Source organism: Doryrhamphus excisus, chromosome 14 (assembly GCF_030265055.1).
Source record: "Doryrhamphus excisus isolate RoL2022-K1 chromosome 14, RoL_Dexc_1.0, whole genome shotgun sequence".
Taxonomy (NCBI): Eukaryota; Metazoa; Chordata; class Actinopteri; order Syngnathiformes; family Syngnathidae; genus Doryrhamphus; species Doryrhamphus excisus.
The window spans coordinates 18048858-18068223 of NC_080479.1; the positions used below are offsets into that span (position 1 = coordinate 18048858).

Sequence of the window (19366 nt, forward strand, 5' to 3'; positions counted from 1 at the left end):
GTTTGGGTCCCAGTATTGACCCCTGGGGTATTCCGCATGTTAGCTCTGTATTGGCTGTCAGTGAGTAATTTTTATGAATACATTTGTTGTTGAATAACTTTTCAATAATATTAGAACATTTTGGTAATACGGAAACTGGTCAGTAGTTTATAAATTGATGATTTTCTAAAAAAATTTGAAAATTGGAACTACATTTAATTTTCATAATCTAGACTCAAACACTTTACCATCGGGCGAAGTTTTTTTTGTTTGTTTTTTTTTTTGTTCTTTATAGTACTTCCTAGCGATTCTCACTAAGGTACTAACCAGCGTAGAATACCACAATAGTTATCAAAATATCTTTGAATGCATGTTATATTTTATGTGTGTTTATGTTTATGTATTTTTACACTGCAAAATTGCTGTATTCAACCACAAAACAGCGATGATTTATTAATGTTATTAATGTTATTAACCATGATAGCATGAAGCTACAAATGGATTACCGTTAATCATTTAGTAAAGCAAACTTAAATAGTAAGTAAAGAGTACTACAAGATATTTTTATAGCAAAAGTTATGAAAACTAGCAAGAAAAAAAAATTCAGGCTGTAAATATAATGTAATCACAGCTCCCCAATATGGAATAGTGTGACATTGATATTGATATTATGCTGAGCGGATTTAGTTTAATCCAAAGCGAGCCGTTCTGCGAATCCACCAAAGTCTCATTTGGAAGCAGCAGGATGCTCCCAACGGTGAAGGCTGTGTGGACCAAACGTGTCCTTGCTTTGACTTTGAATCACACCAAAAATGTCTGAAGATGTAGTTGAAGTTCACATTTCAGAAAAAAAACATGTTTTTTGTTGTTGTTGTTTTTTTTTGTTGTTGAGTGCTTCACCAGGCCCACGGGGTAGGAACCATGAAGACACATATTGTCTGCCAAGTGGAATCCTTCCATGCCAGGCATGTGATTGGTGTTAAGCAGCATGACAGGACTGCACCAGACCTGGAGGTTCCCTGTCTCCGGGAAGGAATAGCGCAGTACGGCTCTCATTGGTAGAGCCTCAAAGATCCTGGGGGGTCGTGGGGAGTGCAGTTGTGGGGGTTTAAGAGTGGGGGATGGGGGGAAAAGCGTGGGGTAAAAATGAAAAAAAAAAAAAACAAGCCTGCATGTTTTCTGCCTTCTTCCTTCTAATATGATTTATGATTCTAATTTATCACAGGAGTTTTCACAAAGTAGGATTAAATATTCTTTAGATTAGAACCTAGAAAAACAGTTTTCTAAATACAGTTTTTAACATCATTAGAGTCCTGGTCTTAACCTGGGGTCCACATTTTCCAGTGGTCCCACTTTTGCCTAAGTCATTTTTTTTTACACTTTTATGTAAGTAATGTTTAGTCTATGGGAAAATTTGCTTTGGTTAGAGTCTGTTTTGGTTAGAGTCAGACCTGAAAAAAATGTAAATGAAAATTGAGAACATAAAAACAAAAATTACTTGCATTAAACATTACTTACATAAAAGTGTCTGGAACGGATTGATTGGATTTTCCAGGGTAAAATTTGCTTTGGTTAGAATCAGTTTTGGTTAGAGTCAGATCTTCTGGAATAAATTAATGACGTTAACAAAGGCACCACTGTATAAATACATTAATTACATAAATGAAAGCATAAACAAAAATCATGGTTTAAATAAAGGTTGAGAAAATGTACTTACATAAAAGTATTAATTGGCTTTTCTATGGGAAAATTTGCTTTGGTTAGAGTCTGTTTTGGTTAGAGTCAGACCTGAAAAAAAATTAAATAAATGTTGAGAACATAAAAACAAAAATTACTTGCATTAAACATTACTTACATAAAAGTATTAATTGGCTTTTCTATGGGAAAATTTGCTTTGGTTAGAGTCTGTTTTGGTTAAAGTCAGACCTGAAAAAAAATTAAATAAAAGTTGAGAACATAAAAACAAAAATTACTTGCATTAAACATTACTTACATAAAAGTGTCTGTAACGGATTGATTGGATTTTCCAGGGTAAAATTTGCTTTGGTTAGAGTCCATTTTGGTTAGAGTCAGATCTTCTGGTTAACCAAGGCAGCACTGTATAAGAGCATTAATTACATAAATGAAAGCACAAAGAAAAATCATGGTTTAAATAAAAGTTGAGAAAATAAAAACAAAAATTACTGACATGAAAAATTACTTACATAAAAGTGTCTGGAACGAATTCATTGGATTTTCCATGGGAAATTTTGCTTTGGTTACAGTCCGTTTTGGTTGGAGTTAGACCTTCTGGAATAAATTAATGATGTTAACCACGGCAGCACTGTATGAGTACATTAATTACATAAATGAAAGCATAAACAAAAATCATGGTTTAAATAAAAGTTGAGAAAATAAAAACAAAAATTACTTACATAAAACATTACTTACATAAAAGTGTCTGGAACAGATTGATTGGATTTTCCATGGGAAATTTTGCTTTGGTTAGAGTCAGGCCTTCTGAAATAAATTAATGACGTTAACCAAGGCACCACTGTATAAGTACATTAATTACATAAATAAAAGCATAAACAAAAATCATGGTTTAAATAAAAGTTGAGAAAATAAAAACAAAAATTAATTACATAAAAAATTACTTACCTAAAAGTGTCTGGAACGGATTACTTGGCTTTTCCATGGGAAAATTTGCTTTGGTTAGAGTCCGTTTTGGTTAGAGTCAGACCTGGAATTTTACAGACCTGAAAAAAAAAATGAAATGAAAGTTGAGAACATTAAAACAAAAATTACTTACATTAAACATTACTTACATAAAAGTGTCTGGAACGGATTGATTGGATTTTCCATGGGAAAATTTGCTTTGGTTAGAGTCCGTTTTGGTTAGAGTCAGACCTGGAATTTTACAGACCTGAAAAAAAATGTAATGAAAGTTGAGAACATTAAAACAAAAATTACTTACATTAAACATTACTTACATAAAAGTGTCTGGAACGGATTGATTGGATTTTCCATGGGAAAATTTGCTTTGGTTAGAGTCCGTTTTGGTTAGAGTCAGACCTGGAATTTTACCTGAAAAAAAATGAAAGTTGAGAACATTAAAACAAAAATTACTTACATTAAACATTACTTACATAAAAGTGTAAAAAAAAAAGACATGAAAAATGACTTAAGCAAAAGTGGGGCCATTGGAAAATGTGGACCCCGGGTTAAGACCAGGACTCTAATGATGTTAAAAACTGTATTTAGAAAACTGGTTTTCTAGGCTCTAACCTAAGGAATATTTCATTTATGAATACGAAATCCTACTTTGTGAAAACTGTGATAAAAGAGTGATGAAATTAATTTCAAAATCCCAAATTATCCCAATTTAATTGTGTGAATGCATTTAATGCACGTAACAAACGACAAAAGAATGGTAATTTCTCCCATTGGAAAATAACAGAAATCCAAATAATTATTTCCAGGAATCAAAGAATATCCAGGAAAATAATCAAATAAACGTATATGAATTTCATATGTCATCACTGCATTTTAATATGCAACATTTCCAATAACTAACACACTGATACACCTTTGTTTACTTGTGACAAAGTATCTATTATTCAGGCTTTGTACTGAAGTGTGATATTCCTAGAATATGGGTCAGACGTGTTTATTTCTACATACAGCTGAGGCACACTCTCCCACTCCCACTCCCGCAAACCAGACAGAACACGAGACGCATCCAGGCAGAACGCACATTTTTAATTTGGCGCCATTTGTTTGGCAGCCTCAATACACAACTTGTTAAATAGTGTGTGACAGGGAAAAACAGGGAAGTGTTCCAGGGTGTGACAATAACGCTAACCTCATCACACAGCAACTTAACACTCAAAGGGTGACCCCATGTGTGTTCAATCAGTCAATACAGTATTACAAATGGAATGGCAGGCTGTGCGTTTTACACTGCGTTTGTGATTTTTAATACACACACACACACACACACACAGGAAATAATGATCTTTGTTCTTCACAGCTGTGACATCATTCCTCATGGGAATTCCTGTGGGAAGCAATGTGTCTCCCGGTGGACACATCGCGGTGAAAATGGAGACACCGTCGGCTTAATTATTAATGCCTTCGGAGTCATTTGCTGCTCTTTATGTTTCAACCACTTCAACCGGTTTATTAGCTGGAAGCTAATTAAATAATGAATAATAGTTACATAAGTAGAGCTTCATTAAATTGCTAGAGAATTCCACGTCCATCACAATATTATATGCGCTGGAGGGAATTGAGTTTTTTTTTTTTCCTTAGTACTTTCTTCAGGCAATCACAGCCTACTCGTGCGGGGTCGATGGAAATGACAAGAGCGGCGATTTGAAACATGAGGACCAATCACAAGCTAATGGCTGCTGATTGTTGCTCGTTAAGTCTCCTTGGAATAGAAATAGACAAATAAGAAGGTCAAAGAGAACAGAAGCTGTGTAAGGAGTCACCGGTTTTTGGTTAAAATTAGGTGTAATTTCAATGTCAACGCAGACCTGCCAACATGTACACATTTATAGTACTCAATATTCAATTTGACTTTTGAATACGCTTTTATGCTCTACATTGTGTTGTATTTTCCTGCTATTTTCCAAATTGTCCATAAGTATGAATGTGAGTGTGAATGGTTGTTTGTCTATATGTGCCCTGTGATTGGCTGGCCACCAGTCCAGGGTGTTAAAGTTAGGCTGCACGGCGGTCTAGTGGTTAGCGTGCAGACCTCACAGCTAGAAGACCAGGGTTCAATTCCATCCTCGGCCATCTCTGTGTGGAGTTTGCATTTTCTCCCGGTACTCCGGTTTCCACATTCCCACATTCCAAAAAACATGCTAGGTTAATCGGCGACTCCAAATTCATCCATAGGTATGAATGTGAGTGTGAATGGTTGTTTGTCTATATGTGCCCTGTGATTGGCTGGCCACCAGTCCAGGGTGTACCCCGCCTCAAGGACAGCTGGGATAGGCTCCAGCACCCCCCGCGACCCTCTTGAGGATAAGCGTTAGAAAATGAATGAATGAGTTAAAGTTAGTTAACAGAAATGAGGCTCCCATTCATGCATTTAAATAAGGTACTGATGCCACCTACTGGTCACCTTCTGTAAGAACAGACACTCATGCATTCACAGTGAAGTCCATCCTGAGTTAAAGTACTTCCAGCTACTTGCTGGGGACAGTTAACAACCAGTACATATTCATCAACATATGAGCAAAAGCATCTCAGTAAATATGCTAGAATTAGCTACAGTAGCTATATTTCATCTGTCGTCCTTAGGCAGGCACCACGAAACACATTACAGTCGATATTTGCCGATTTCCGCCGCATGATTTACAAACAGGCATCCGCCGGGCAGCTATGTGTTGCCGGAAGACTCTTCAATATAGGCCACTACATCACAGCAAGGGCACATTTTCAACTTTCAATTAGCCTCAAACAGCTAGACTTAGTTGAAATAATGCCACCTGCTTTGAAAGCGGTAACATAAATGGCAAGTAATAGAATTAGCTTGCTTTTAACACCATAAATAGCCCTTCACATTTCACTGGGGTACTGCTAGCTATAGCATGGTGTGACAACAAGAACTCCCAAAAAAACATCACTTACCAACGCAACAGACGAATTAAAAGCACTTTCACCAGTTGAGCAGACCAAGAATGAACAACTATGCAACTTTAACTACAAACTGTCGAACTATTTACATCGACATGATGCCGCAAAGCACGCTGGGAACCCGGAAGTGCTCCCAGAGACGCTACAATAAAGTTTAATTTGTGGTTCTGAAAAGCAGGAATACTGCTGAATGCTTCATTTTTAAAAGTGCTTACCTTTGGAATTAGGGAGCTGTTGATGTTCCATGGTGTTTGTAGTAGTTTTATTCAGCCAACGCCGGGCTGAGGTTAAATCCGTTGTAGTGTTATGTGTGTGTTCGCGCGCGTTCTCTCTGAGCATGCGCACACAGACAAGGAATTGGAGCAGCCATGTCTGCTTATGAGAGATCTTTAGGGTGCACAACATGAACTTTAATGATGAGAGAAATGTTAAATGTTATATATCTTACTAAATTGTCATCACATCGATGCTAGACAAAACTTCAACTACGACAGAAATGTTTTGCACATGGATATGAATATTTACTCCTTTTAAAATTAATAATACTGTTTAAATGTGTGTTTAAGAAAGCTGAATCCTATTGTGTTCAGTGTTTACATTTCAATAAATATTTGTTATTGTCATTTTTTCATATAAATCATCGGTTTATAAAAATCGGTATCATCATCGGCCGGAAAAAAAACATATCGGTCGATCCCCAGTACTGATACCACCTACTGGTCACCTTCTGTAAGAACAGACACTCATGCATTCACAGTGACGTCACAAAGCATCACAGTAAATATGCTAGAATTAGCTGCAATAGCTACATTTCATCTGTCGTCCTAAGGCAGACACCACGAAAAACACATAACAGCGTTTTTCAATGACATAACACACGCATGTGCGGACATGATGCAGCTTGTCATGAAGACAGGAAGGGCTTAATGAAAAAAAAAAAAAACATCGGTAGCCAGGGTATTATTTTTATTGTGCAAAAGAATAATTGACATTTTACATCACTATCAAAACGGGGGGATGAAGAATGACTTTATTGGAATCTGCTCAGACGAAATATAAGAAAGTAAAATGGATGTTCCCAGTAAATGCCAGGGTGTACTTTTCTGGAGTATCTACAGTAGCCCTTGTCTCTTGAGATCTTCATAGGTCTTCTTGTTGACGACATTTCCACTCGAGTCCTCATATTCTTCCTGGGAAAAAACACACCCGTCATCCATAAGGAGTTTTATTGGCTGATCAGTGATTTTTTTTTTTACTTTACTCTGGTGCTTGCTTACCTCCGTGTCAGGCTGCCAACGCTCTAACGCCTTTTGGGACTTCAGTTTCGCCCACACTAAAGTTGGCGAACAAGAGGATGGGTTACATTTTCTTGAATTTCCAAGAATCCATTTTGTACTAAGTCTGTAGCAAACTGCGGAAGCAGCATGAATCCTGTTTTGTAAACGTCTGACCGAGTGTGTGTGTGTGAAGATGGGACTTACAAGAAACGGCATCCTCGATCTGTGTGACATTGGCAAAGTGGGCTGTGTTAGGAATTCCAAGACATCGCATTCCGTGGGCATGTCTCCACTCCTGGCCGGAACACCAAGAAAAGGACAGTGTTTCAGTTAGGAAACAAACAAGAAAAGAAATGAGTATGTTTGGGATGATTGGGCTGCATGGCGGTCTAGTGGTTAGCGCACAGACCCGAGTTCAATCCCACCCTCGGTCATCTCTGTGTGGCGTTTGCACGCTCTCCCCGTGCACGCGTGGGTTTTCTCCGGGTACTCCGGTTTCCTCCCACATTCCAAAAACATGCTATGTTAACTCACTGAATGTGAGTGTGAATGTCTTACTGAGAACAAACACTTTGCTAACAGCACTCGATTCATCACACTGCGACTTAAAACTCAAAAGGTGTATAAACAAATACACAAACATGCCCCAAACATGCCAAATGGTTAGCATGTAGTTGCCACACAGTTAGGAGATCGAGAAGACGTGGGTTCGATTCTCATTGTGGAGTTAGCATGTTCTCCCCAAAAACATGCTAGGTTAATTAGCCACTCCAAATTGTCCATAGGTATGAATGAGATTGTGAATGGTTGTTTATATATATATATATAGATTTTTTTTTTGTCTATGTATGGCCTACGTTCATTGTGAAAGTGTGAAGTAGAAACATTTGATTTGACTGCATGGCACGTACCGCAAAGTGTCGTTGGAAAGCTTTGGGTCCTCGGTAGGTGTAGTTTCCACAGATTTCACAGTTGTAGTTGATGTTCAGGCCGTGTAGTTTATAGAGCCAGTATGGAATTGGCTGAAAGGAATGAGCACAAGAGCATGTTCAAGAGTCAAACTGCGTGTTGAGTACATGTTGGCAGGTTTGTACTGACATTTAAAAGTACCGGTGTACACCCCTTGCCCCGGAAATCACAGTAAGTCTGTAATCTTACCAAAAACACTAACCTCATCACACAGCAACTTAACACTCAAAGGTTACCTAAAATATACAGACATGTACCATTCATTCATTCATTTTCTATCGCTTATCCTCAAGAGGGTCGCGGGGGTGCTGGGGCCTATCCCAGCTGTCTTCGGGAAAGAGGTGGGGTACACCCTGGACTGGTGGCCAGCCAATCACAGGGCACATATAGACAAACAACCATTCACAAGACATGTACCAATATAAGTTGGCCGGTTTGTACTGACATTTAAAGTACCAGTGTTCCCTGCCCCCCAACAGTGCACCCCGCGTCCTAGAAATCACAGCAAGTCTGTCATCTTACCAAAAACACTAACCTCATCACGCAGCAACTTAACACTCAAAGGTTACCTAAAATATACAGACATGTACCATTCATTCATTTTCTACCACTTATCCTAAAGAGGGTCACCGGGGTGCTGGAGCCTATCCCAGCTGTCTTCGGGCGAGAGGCGGGGTACACCCCGGACTGGTGGCCAGCCAATCACAGGGTACATAGACAAACAATCATCACACAGCAACTTAACACTCAAAGGTTACCTAAAATATACAGACATGTACTATTCATTCATTCATTTTCTACCGCTTATCCTCAAGAGGGTCGCGGGGGTGCTGGAGCCTATCCCAGCTGTCTTTGGGAAAGAGGTGGGGTACACCCTGGATTGGTCGCCAGCCAATCGCAGGGCACATATAGACAAACAACCATTCATAAGACTTGTACCAATATAAGTTCAAAATGTAACACTTAAGTGTTCCCATAATGCTGCAATGACGTCAGCCTCCCACTAGGCTTATAAAAAGATCACAGGGATTGGCTGAACATGATGAAATCCTGGAGTATGAATTTTGTAGAAGGAGAGTGGCCTCACCTTGCCGTCCCAACCCAGCGGCAGATTCTTGGGGTTGTAGATAATCTCGTTTTCCTCGTCTTCGCTTTCACTCTCGCTGAGCTGCTCCTCCTCCTCTTCCTCGCGTTCCTCTCCGGTCCTGGCTTGCTTCCTCTGCACGTTCTCGTGGGTAAGCTGCCTCTGTTCCTACAAAAACGGACACGACGTGGCGATGATGGCAAATGGGAGTAAAAAAGCCTTCAGGTTGAGAGACAACCACTATGACATGAGCCTTGCCGGGGGCCCCGTGGGGACCAATTAGTCACACCACATTCGAGTGAGGTAAGAAAATGGCTGATTCAAACATAAAATATATTCAGTCCATCATAACAATATCGCCTTACCCCGAGAATCTCAACATATTCATAGAGTTGAGCCTCCAGGAAGCCAATTTCCTTGTTTCGCTCCGTGTCTCTGCAGATATGATGAATGGAAATGGTTACTTAAATTTAATATTAAGCCGTTTTAATTGGACTATTAATTATTATTAACATCCACATACTTCTTAGGGCCTTTAGCTTTGGGATTCTTGGCAAACAGTGAAGGGTCCAATAATTCCAGGGATTTGCCTTTGGTGCCAAAAAGTCTCTGAGCTCTCTCCTCAAGGGTCCTGTCCGACATTTAAAAAAAAAACAATCAGACGTTTGGATTTCATGTTCACGTATGTGAAGAACCACAAAACAAGCACTAGTTGTATGCAAAGTGAGGATTTGGCAGAGGTAGTGTTCGTCATCCATTTTATCAAAAAACAACCCCTCAAACAGGGGTGTCCAAGTTGAGGCCCGGGGGCCATTTGCAGCATGTAGCTGTTTTTTTATTGGCCCACGGCTTATTGAAAAAATACGAGTTAACATTCATTCATTCATTTTCTACCGCTTTTCCTCGCTAGGGGGTGCTGGAGCCTATCCCAGCTGTCTTTGGGTGAGAGGCGGGGTACACCCTGGACTGGTGGCCAGCCAATCACAGGGCACATATAGACAAACAACCATTCACACTCACATTTATACCTATGGACAATTTGGAGTCGCCAATTAACCTAGCATGTTTTTGGAATGTGGGAGGAAACCGGAGTACCCGGAGAAAACCCACGCATGCACGGGGAGAACATGCAAACTCCACACAGAGATGGACGAGGGTGGAATTGAACCCTGGTCTCCTAGCTGTGAGGTCTGCGCGCTAACCACTAGATCGCCGTGCAATAAAACTTTTTTTTTTTTTTATGATTAAGCGGAACCACCACCACCACCACACCTGGAAGACAAGATCACGCCTTGAAAGTGGCTTGTAACTTCTCTAAGAAAATATACTGTATACAGTAGCGCATGGAGTCCTTGCAGACATGCTTACCCTCCACACTTGAGTCCCAACGCCATTAGAGCAGACTTGAGTCGATCCAGACCCAAGGAAGCCAACTCCTGTGTGACAAAATGACCAACTTATATTAGAATACAAAAATACATACATAAAATACCACAAACAGTTAGGGAACAGTAAGTCGTGTTGCCCAATATCCTTGGCTTTTTCCTGAGTTGTGTGTGCACGTATTGTCTGCATATCAACATTTTAGAAAAATAATTTACATTTTGTTCCATTCCGTCTTAAGGAGTAGATCTTCAAAATGCAAAAAACAAGAAATGGGAATGAGACAAAAACATTTTAAGATAGCAATTCATTGCAAAGGTCTGCACGGTGATCTAGTGGTTAGCACGCAGACCTCACAGCTAGGAGACCAGGGTTCAAATTCCACCCTCGGCCATCTCTGTGTGGAGTTTGCATGTTCTCCCCGTGCATGCGTGGGTTTTCTCCGGGTACTCCGGTTTCCTCCCACATTCCAAAAACATGTCTATTAGTTTATTTAGCCATGTTTATGCTTGCAAAAAAACACTAAACTCATCACACAGTAACTTAACACTCCAAAGGTGTACCTAAAAATATACAAAGAAGTACCGATATGAGTTTTGAAGTTTCCCATTCTGCATTGTGTCTGAGCAAAGCAGTTCATTGGAGGACAGGCGGCATAGGAAGTGCGCAGGCCACACAGCTAGGAGACCCGGGTTCAATTCCACCCTCAGACATCTGTGTGGTGTCTGCCTGTTCTCCCTGTGCATGCGTGAGTTTCCTCCCACATTCCAAAAACATGCTAGGTTAATTAGCCACTCCAAATTGTCCATAGGTATGAATGTGAGTGTGAATGGTTGTTTGTCTATATGTGCCCTGTGATTGGCTGGCCACCAGTCCGGGGTGTACCCCCACCTCTCGCCTGAAGACAGCTGGGATAGGCTCCAGCATCCCCAGCAACCCTCGTGAGGAGAAGCGATAGAAAATGAATGAATGAAACGGAACAATGGAGTTTCAGGTTGTGCAGGGGTGTCAAACGGCAGCTGGCAATGTGGAGATGTTGCAGGGGGCATCCCTCATAGACCGAAGGGGACGGATGGCAAGGAAAGTTTATAAAATGGACATCAGGTTTTTTTTTGGTTTTGTTTTTTTTTTTTTGGGGGGGGGGGGGGGTCCAGTTGTTGTTTTTTTAGCTGCAGTCATAAATGTCTGATCAGCTGATGAACATTTGCATTAAATTGCTTACTCCAAAATGTATTTTGTCTCGCTCCCATTTCTATTTTCTACATTTTGAAGCTCTACTTAGAATCTCCAACAGTATAAAATATGGAAATTATTGACATTTTTCAACTGGTCTTAAAATTTTGGTCAAGTGTGCATGGAATTGAGATACATTTTTTAACATTTTACCTCCCAAGAAGAAAAAGCAGAGAGGTCCAGGTGAGCTCCGGCGTGGGTCAAAGCACTGCTCGTCTCTTTCTACGATCAAAGAACGATCAAAGACGGTTAAAATGATCATAAACTGGATCAGACGGTACGATGGACAGAAGCCGAAACATCATCTCATAATATGGAGGAACACCTACAGGCCAGCCTGGAAAGCTACCGCTCTCCCACTTCTTCTCAAAGTCTATCAGCACTTTGTCATAGAGGTCATTCTGATCCAGCAGAGGTTTGACACGGTCCGTGTAGTTCTGCAGGTACTCCAGCAGCATCTCCAGGTACCTTCGGGGAAACATCACATCTTAGTGCAGAGGTAGGGAACCTATGGCTCGGGAGCCAGGTAGGGCTCTTTTGATGACTGTATCTGGCTCTCAAGCATTTACCACAATAAAAATGTATGTTTGCTAACATTTTAAAGTAAACATCACAGAAATCACTGTTAAAAATATTAAAAATCAACAACTTTCTTATGCATTTTAATCTGTAAATCTATTTTCTACTGCAATACGGCCGACCATATCTATCTTTCCTGATGATATTTTCCAGTTCAAACACCAAAACTCGATTATTACTGGGTACTGCGGTAGTGTACCTCGGTCATTTAAGATGTAAATGTAAACTTTCCTCCTTTAGTCAAATAGTCACCTAGCTAAAGCTGCAGAACCAAGCCTTCTGGCAAAGATGGCCAAAAGAATGAAATATACTGAGTACGGTGCAAAACCATGCAGCAGCAGAAGTTGCATTAATGGCAGCAAGTATTTGATTTATTATTGGACACTGCGCTGCTCACAAAAGTGTGCTGGCCACACCCCCTTGGCGTGGGGTAGTGTGCCTGGTCTACGTAATTAGAGCCCATTATATCTAAAACTGTTGGTCTTACATAAAAATGCACACATTTTATTGCATTCAATGTTTAAAAAAATGTATATGGCTCTCACAGATACACATTTTAAAATATCTGGCCTTCATGGCTCTTGTAGCCAAAAAGGTTCCCGACCCCTGTCTTAGTGTCTTAGACATGGCCCACATGCGGCGACCATTAAATATATCTATACATAAATATGAATACAGTATGATTAGTAGTTGACTTACTTTTTGTATTCAGCATTCTTCCTGTCTTTGGGGATATCAAAAAGCTGGTCGAATGATGACAAGTAAGTGATGTACTCAATTCTCTGATGGAAGAGATGAATAGAGAGGTCAGATTATTCAAAACTTGCACGTGGATGGAGCATAAAGAGGGTGATGCTGAAGGGTCAAGAACCTCAGCTGCCTTCAGGTTGATGTACTTCAGGTAGCAGTCATGGAGATCCAGGTAGCGTCCATATCCTTCCTCGTCTGTGAACTCCACCAGGTCTGCAAAAAAAGGTGTCATTGTAGGGGTTACAGGTTTAAAGTTTAGGTTGGCTGGTCCTGCGACTTATACTCCAGAGTGACTTATAAATGTTCATGTTTATTTTTTGTGTAGATGAATAAGCATTGTGTTAGCATATCTTACACCTATTCAACCTGTTCTCTATTCTTTTATTAATATTAGAATTTGCCTTCCAAGAGGACGTAATGTCTGTTTTGGTCAAGTAGTTTGGAAAATAAATTACCCGCAAAAAATGCCACTTACACTCCAGTGCGACTTATGTATGTTTTTTTATACCTAATTATGGATTTTTGGCCTTGTGCGACTTATAGTGCAGAAAATAAAACGGTATACCAGCGGTAGCTTTTTGCTGCCTGCTGCTGTTTTTTTTTTTTTTTTTTTTAATTGTCCCGTGGCACATTCTGATAATGTAATAAAAAATAAAAACATTTCTTAAAAAAAACAGCATAAAAATAGAAACCTCAGCAGGCCTTCCATAATGTAACAGGAAAAACTTGCAGTTTTGGTCATGATAGTGGCATAAAAAGAAAGTCTAAATATTATGGGACTCAAGTCATAAATAAAAAAATAAAACGAGTCATAAAAAAATAAAAAATTAATATTGTTAAATAAAAAAACTAATTTGATATTAAGAAAAAAGGTACTCTAACAAGAAAAAACAATACATTGTAGTAGCATAAGAGAAAATCAAAATTAACATTTATAAGAAGATGGATGGAATAGTTGGAATATTTTTTTTTTTAAAAGGAGCAGTAGTTAAATAAAAAAAAAACACAGATGTATTTTGGGAAAAATAGGTTGCCAATAGAAAATATTACGAGAAGAAAGTCAATTAGAAAAAAAATTACAAGAAAGTTGAAATTTTAAAAAAAAACAGTTTTAATATAGCATAACATATTTAGAGTAAAAAGTCATATTCTAACAAGTAAAAAGTTGTAAGAGAATAAACTTGTAATATGAGGAAAATTTGTATATTTAAGTTATTATAATATGAGGAAAACAAGGCAAAACAAAGTTGTACTTTTTGGAAAGTTGGGTTGGGGAAAAATGTACAGTATTATGCAAATAAACCCATAATATTACAAAAACTACTTATAAAGATTATTTAAGAAGAAAGTTGAAATATTTGGAAAGTATTACAAAAAAAAACCTACTCTGAGCCTCGTCACAAGGATTGTCTCTGGCTTTCATCAGCTCTTCAAACTCGGCCGACATGGGAATGGAAATCTAAAAGACATAAAAAAACGTACAAAAAAAGCGTTGACATGACCTGAAAACGTGTGATCGTCACATTGTCACTGATCACTTACTTCATTGGGATGCTTTCTGTGAAACTCCTTTATCTGTTTCAGTCTGTTGTAGAATTCTGCAAACTCATTCGGTCCTGAGATGGCAGCGAGTTCATCCCTTCTCATTCTGTCAAAAAAAAAAAAAAAAAAAACACAGCAGGGGGTCGTCAAAGTGTGGCACTGTACCTCAGAGATAATCATATAGAACTTCCATTTTGTCATTTTTTGCACCCATTTTGACTTTATTCACATAATATTTTGACTTTACGCCCTCAGAAGTTTTTCTCCGACCTAAATTAAAAAAAATTACAACTTTGTCTGTCAAAATATTTGGAATAAAGACAAAAAAATATTTTTTTCATAATCATATGATGTGTTTATTCTTGTAAAATTTCAACTTTTTTTCCCTGCATAGTTTGACTTTACTCTTAGAAAATGTTAACTTTTTTTCTCCAAATACTTGGACTTCATTGGTACAATAAAAATTCCCATTTCTACTGCTGCATTACTTCCAACCATTTCAACTTTCCTCTTGACAATTTTCTTCCCGTAATTATGGCTTTAATCCCACAATATTTTTACTTTATTCTCGTAAAATTATAACATTTTCCGCAACCCAATTTCCCAGCAATTACAACATTGTTTCTTGTTTTGTTTCTCATATTATGACTTTTTTTTTAGATGTCATTTGTTTTTACTACTTCAACTTTATGCTATGAAAATGCCACTTTTCCCCTCCTAAGATTAAGATTTTTTTTTTTCAAATTTTCTCTTAATGGGTGGTGGGATTAAAAACAGCAGCGGGCCACATTTTTACAACCCCTGGTTTTGCAGTACTGAGAATATCCTTGCAAAATATAACTGGTACAGGTACTTTATAAACTAGAATAACACCGACTTACCCGTCTTTGTCCTCGTAAGAGTCCCTGAGATTGGCACTCACTTCCATATACCGCTAGGAAAAGATGACAATGATAAGTATACAGGCACATAATCGATTTGATATTTAATTTAATAATTTTATAATTTGATATTCTTAGGTTGCGTTCACTTAACTACATGCGAAAAAAACATTTACTTTGTGTGTAAGAACTAATTGCTACATATTAGCATTAGAATGAAAAATAAACATTACAAGTACACAAGTGTTTGGGTAGCTATTAGCTGTTCTCCTAATTATTTTTACTTACATCCAACATGGCTCTTGTCCGGTGATCAGAATTAATCTGTTCCCGCAACTGTAAAGAGAGAACACATTCGCAGTGAATAAAAGCATCCTGCAGACATTTTGTCATGTGTCCAATTTCAATTAGCAATAATGCTAATGTGTAGCATTTAGCGGAAAAACTCACCGTCGATTTCTTATGTAGTACTTCTTTAGTTTTAGCGTCCATTAGCCTCTCTTTTTCTTCATGATAGCGACGCTGTTGCTCTAAAATCGTCTCCATTTCTCACGCCGTAGTATAGAACACAATAAAAAAAAAACACAGACACGCACAAGGTTTGAATAACAAAGCACAATACTTGCTAGCGAATGCTACATCCGGTACGTATGTTTCCGCGGCCTTGCGCGTTGAGTGTACGCCACTAAATGTTGCCCAAAGAAACGAGAATAATGCATTATAGTTCCACGTGATTTTGTTGACAGAAAATTAGCTAAAATGTAACGTGATTTTGCACGTAAATAATTCAATAATTTTAAAGTAATACGGACACTTTAATGTGGCATAATTTTACTTTTTCTCGGACCATGGTGGTTGACGCCAATAACAATGTGGAAAGCTTATGTGTATTGGTTTTGTTTCAGGTTTGAGGGCAAAGCGTCACAGACGCACAGGAAGTGACGTCAAGTTGGGTAAAACCCGTTCTTCCGGTGATTCGGTTTGTTGCTTTTCCCGCTTACACTGTTAAAATATCAAATCAATTTTGCCGTAAACATCTTTATAAGAGAATCGCTTTCGAACCTTTCAAAAGAAACACACTTCCGGCCAAAATGTAGTTCACAAGCACTACAATACCCATGAACACTACACAGGAAAGCGTCATCACGTTTTCTTAAGGCACGCTGGGTAATATTTCTTTCTCTTTCCGGTTGATACGCCGTCAAGTAAGCGAGCATTTTCGCCATTCTTTTAAGTATAATCTATCCAAAATCATCTGTAATGTTCGCCATCATCTTATTTCTCGTATTATGTCGTGTAGACATAAGACTAGCGCACATGTTCGATTGATTATTTTTTAGATAAATTGTTTGCTATTGCTAGTTTTTAAGAGCATTGTGGATGCTAACCGTCCCAACATGTAGCTAAGCGATGCTACAGGAAGGAACTATTGATTTAACAGTTGTAGTCTGTGTTTATATTTGCGCCTTTAGATGTTCTGTATTGTATTCCACATTCGGAGTATGTTGTAGCTTTTGCTGTACGACCCGTGGACAAAATTTAACTCTGAAGTCAACCGAGTTTGGTACAATGTACTTCATGCACCTAATATGCTAACTCGTACTATGATTTAGGTAATATACTGTAAAATGTCGGCCAGTTATACAGGCAAAATATCACCTAGCCACATTTGAATAAAACTTACAATGGCGTCTGTTGTATGCTTGTCAATAAATGGACATTCATGGCTTCTGGTGTTGATGATGGGTGATTTTTCTTCCACAGATATCCAACATGGGGGCATATCGATATATGCAGGAGTTATGGCGTAAGAAGCAGTCAGATGTGATGCGCTTCTTGCTCCGTGTGCGCTGCTGGCAGTACCGCCAACTGTCAAACCTTCACCGCGCGCCGAGGCCGACCAGACCCGATAAAGCTCGCCGGCTGGGTTACAAAGCCAAACAAGGTGAATCAAATGAAACTTTATTGACAGTTGTGTCTGAACATGTCAATCATGGACATTTAGGGTAAAAAATTTTAAAAAACTGTTATATTAAGACAGAAATTCAAAGCTGGAGGTGGTGACGACTAGTGTAAATACAAAACAACTCACATGCAACCCACAAGGCATGCTGGGTAACCTTGTCATGAATGGCTGCTGGGTGGATCCTGCAGGAAAAGCAGACTTGGATCATTTATTAAAAAAAACGTATCTTTTTCCAACAGGGTATGTCATTTACCGTATCCGCGTGCGCCGTGGAGGCCGTAAACGCCCCGTACCCAAGGGCGCTACCTACGGAAAGCCGGTGCACCACGGCGTCAACCAGATCAAGTTTGCCCGCAGTTTGCAGTCCACCGCTGAGGTATGGCCGCCTTAAATTGACTAATGTTTTTTTTTTTTCAACTGTAGCTAGTCGTAGTGTGCGGCTTGTCGAACAAGCGATACTGAATCGTTCCATGAAGTGACTTTTTGTTTACTGTTTATCAAACAAGCTAGTCCATGCTAAATAACCTGCCATGGAGACACAGTTTACCAAAGGTGGGTAAGAACCGAACCACCAGTCCACTCGGACTGTATTATTTGTGTAGAACAGATTCATTGTATTTGCGTTATTTACTGCCTCAGTTTCTGTACTTTTTAGGAAGTTTTTCGGGTCAAATTGAGTATTTTTTTGGTGTTTCTTCCCTAGCAGGGACGTCCAAATGTTATCCAGCGAGGGCCACATAGCGAACATGTTTAATTATATTTAGAATGGTCCCCGGGCCGTATTTTGGACACCAAAAATGTCTAAAATGGATGTCTGCTACAGTATTTATTAACTTCTTATGCTTTCTAATGGGGAAATGCAACCACTCTATGCATTATAATCCATATTTGAATTGCTATATACAGTAAACCTCGGATATATCGGACTCGGATATATCGGAAATTCGCTCACAACGGACAGATAAAAAAGAACCGATTTTTCTGTAATGCATTTCCAATAAAAATTCATTGCATATATCGGATTTTTTATAACGGATTTCGCCTATTTCGGACAAAATCTCCCGTCCCGTTCCAATGCATTTCCAGTAAATTTCCCTCGCATATATCGGATGGCCGCATCGTGGCGCTCCGATTCGCCGAATCGTGACAGGCCGCTATACGACGTCATTTGCAGCGTTGCCTGCGCGTCCAGGTACATTGGAAACATAGTCAAGGAAGTGCCTTTTTATAACGGATAAAATCCCATTTACGCATATACCGGATATAAATCCGATATATGCGTGAAACGGACATTTTCCGATATACGCATATAACGGATTTCGCTTAGATAAACCAGTGGGAACAATTGAATCCGATATATCCGAGGTTTACTGTATTATATATATAAAAAAAATTCTATTTGATTTAGTATTTACTGCGTTTTGTTGCCCTGTACAAGTGACATGAGCAATAGCAATAAAGTTGAATCTAATCGAATTTCCTCCATTTCAGGAGCGCGCCGGCCGTCACTGCGGCGCCCTGAGAGTGCTGAACTCCTACTGGGTGGGCGAGGATTCCACCTACAAGTTCTTTGAGGTGATTTTGGTCGACCCCTTCCATAAGACTGTCCGACGCAACCCCGACACCCAATGGATCACAAGGGCCGTGCACAAGCACAGAGAGATGCGTGGCCTGACGTCTGCAGGGAAGAAGAGCCGTGGGCTGGGCAAGGGCCACAAGTTCCACCAGACCATCGGAGGGTCCCGCCGTGCCGCCTGGAAGAGGCGCAACACCCTGCAGCTGCACCGTTATCGTTAGAGAGTACCGCTTCTCTAATTCTGACGAAAATAAATCTTTTTGTGGTCAAATAACTTTGTTTTCATTTTTTTGTCTGTCTTTATTTACATGTTTAAGACTGTTTTATGTGCCATAAACCAACTTTACATTAAAGGGGATACTGACTTGTCAAAGTAATTAAGTTATTGTAGATTAAATATATTGGTGACAGAATAATATAAAGGAGATGTGTGGATGAAACACTAAAGGAAAAAAAATGGACATTACTGTAAGTAGATATAGACTTCCTTTTTTACAGCAGTAAAATTGCCAATTA

General features: G+C 39.1%; 2 protein-coding genes and 1 long non-coding RNA gene across 5 annotated transcripts; 1 reads left to right on the forward strand and 2 right to left on the reverse strand.

The window, feature by feature from the left end:
* Window positions 1–1911: 1911 nt before the first annotated feature.
* LOC131101534 (uncharacterized) lies at window positions 1912–5947 on the reverse strand. 3 transcript variants are annotated; one of them, XR_009119221.1, is made up of 7 exons: window positions 5826–5944; window positions 2952–3045; window positions 2787–2884; window positions 2620–2717; window positions 2410–2478; window positions 2184–2268; window positions 1912–2076 (listed from the first exon to the last, which is right to left on the reverse strand). It is a non-coding gene; the product is annotated as an uncharacterized LOC131101534 (long non-coding RNA). The 3 variants fall into 3 exon arrangements; XR_009119222.1 differs by lacking the exon at window positions 2952–3045 and having other exon boundaries at window positions 5826–5947; XR_009119223.1 differs by lacking the exons at window positions 2952–3045; window positions 5826–5944 and adding an exon at window positions 5605–5712.
* A 614-nt stretch (window positions 5948–6561) lies between these two features.
* On the reverse strand, window positions 6562–16014 carry sf3a3 (splicing factor 3a, subunit 3). Its single transcript, XM_058046780.1, has 17 exons — window positions 15759–16014; window positions 15597–15644; window positions 15309–15361; window positions 14428–14533; window positions 14272–14344; window positions 13007–13098; window positions 12835–12917; window positions 11886–12024; window positions 11710–11778; window positions 10309–10376; window positions 9464–9571; window positions 9306–9375; window positions 8944–9108; window positions 7799–7909; window positions 7092–7182; window positions 6888–6943; window positions 6562–6800 (listed from the first exon to the last, which is right to left on the reverse strand). The coding sequence occupies exons 1-17, from the start codon at window positions 15852–15854 to the stop codon at window positions 6723–6725; spliced, it is 1506 nt and encodes a 501-aa protein (XP_057902763.1). The 5' UTR covers window positions 15855–16014; the 3' UTR covers window positions 6562–6722.
* A 397-nt stretch (window positions 16015–16411) lies between these two features.
* Window positions 16412–19124, forward strand: rpl15 (ribosomal protein L15). The gene is made up of 4 exons (XM_058046783.1): window positions 16412–16513; window positions 17073–17253; window positions 17514–17650; window positions 18766–19124. The coding sequence occupies exons 2-4, from the start codon at window positions 17082–17084 to the stop codon at window positions 19069–19071; spliced, it is 615 nt and encodes a 204-aa protein (XP_057902766.1). The 5' UTR covers window positions 16412–16513; window positions 17073–17081; the 3' UTR covers window positions 19072–19124.
* Window positions 19125–19366: the final 242 nt, after the last annotated feature.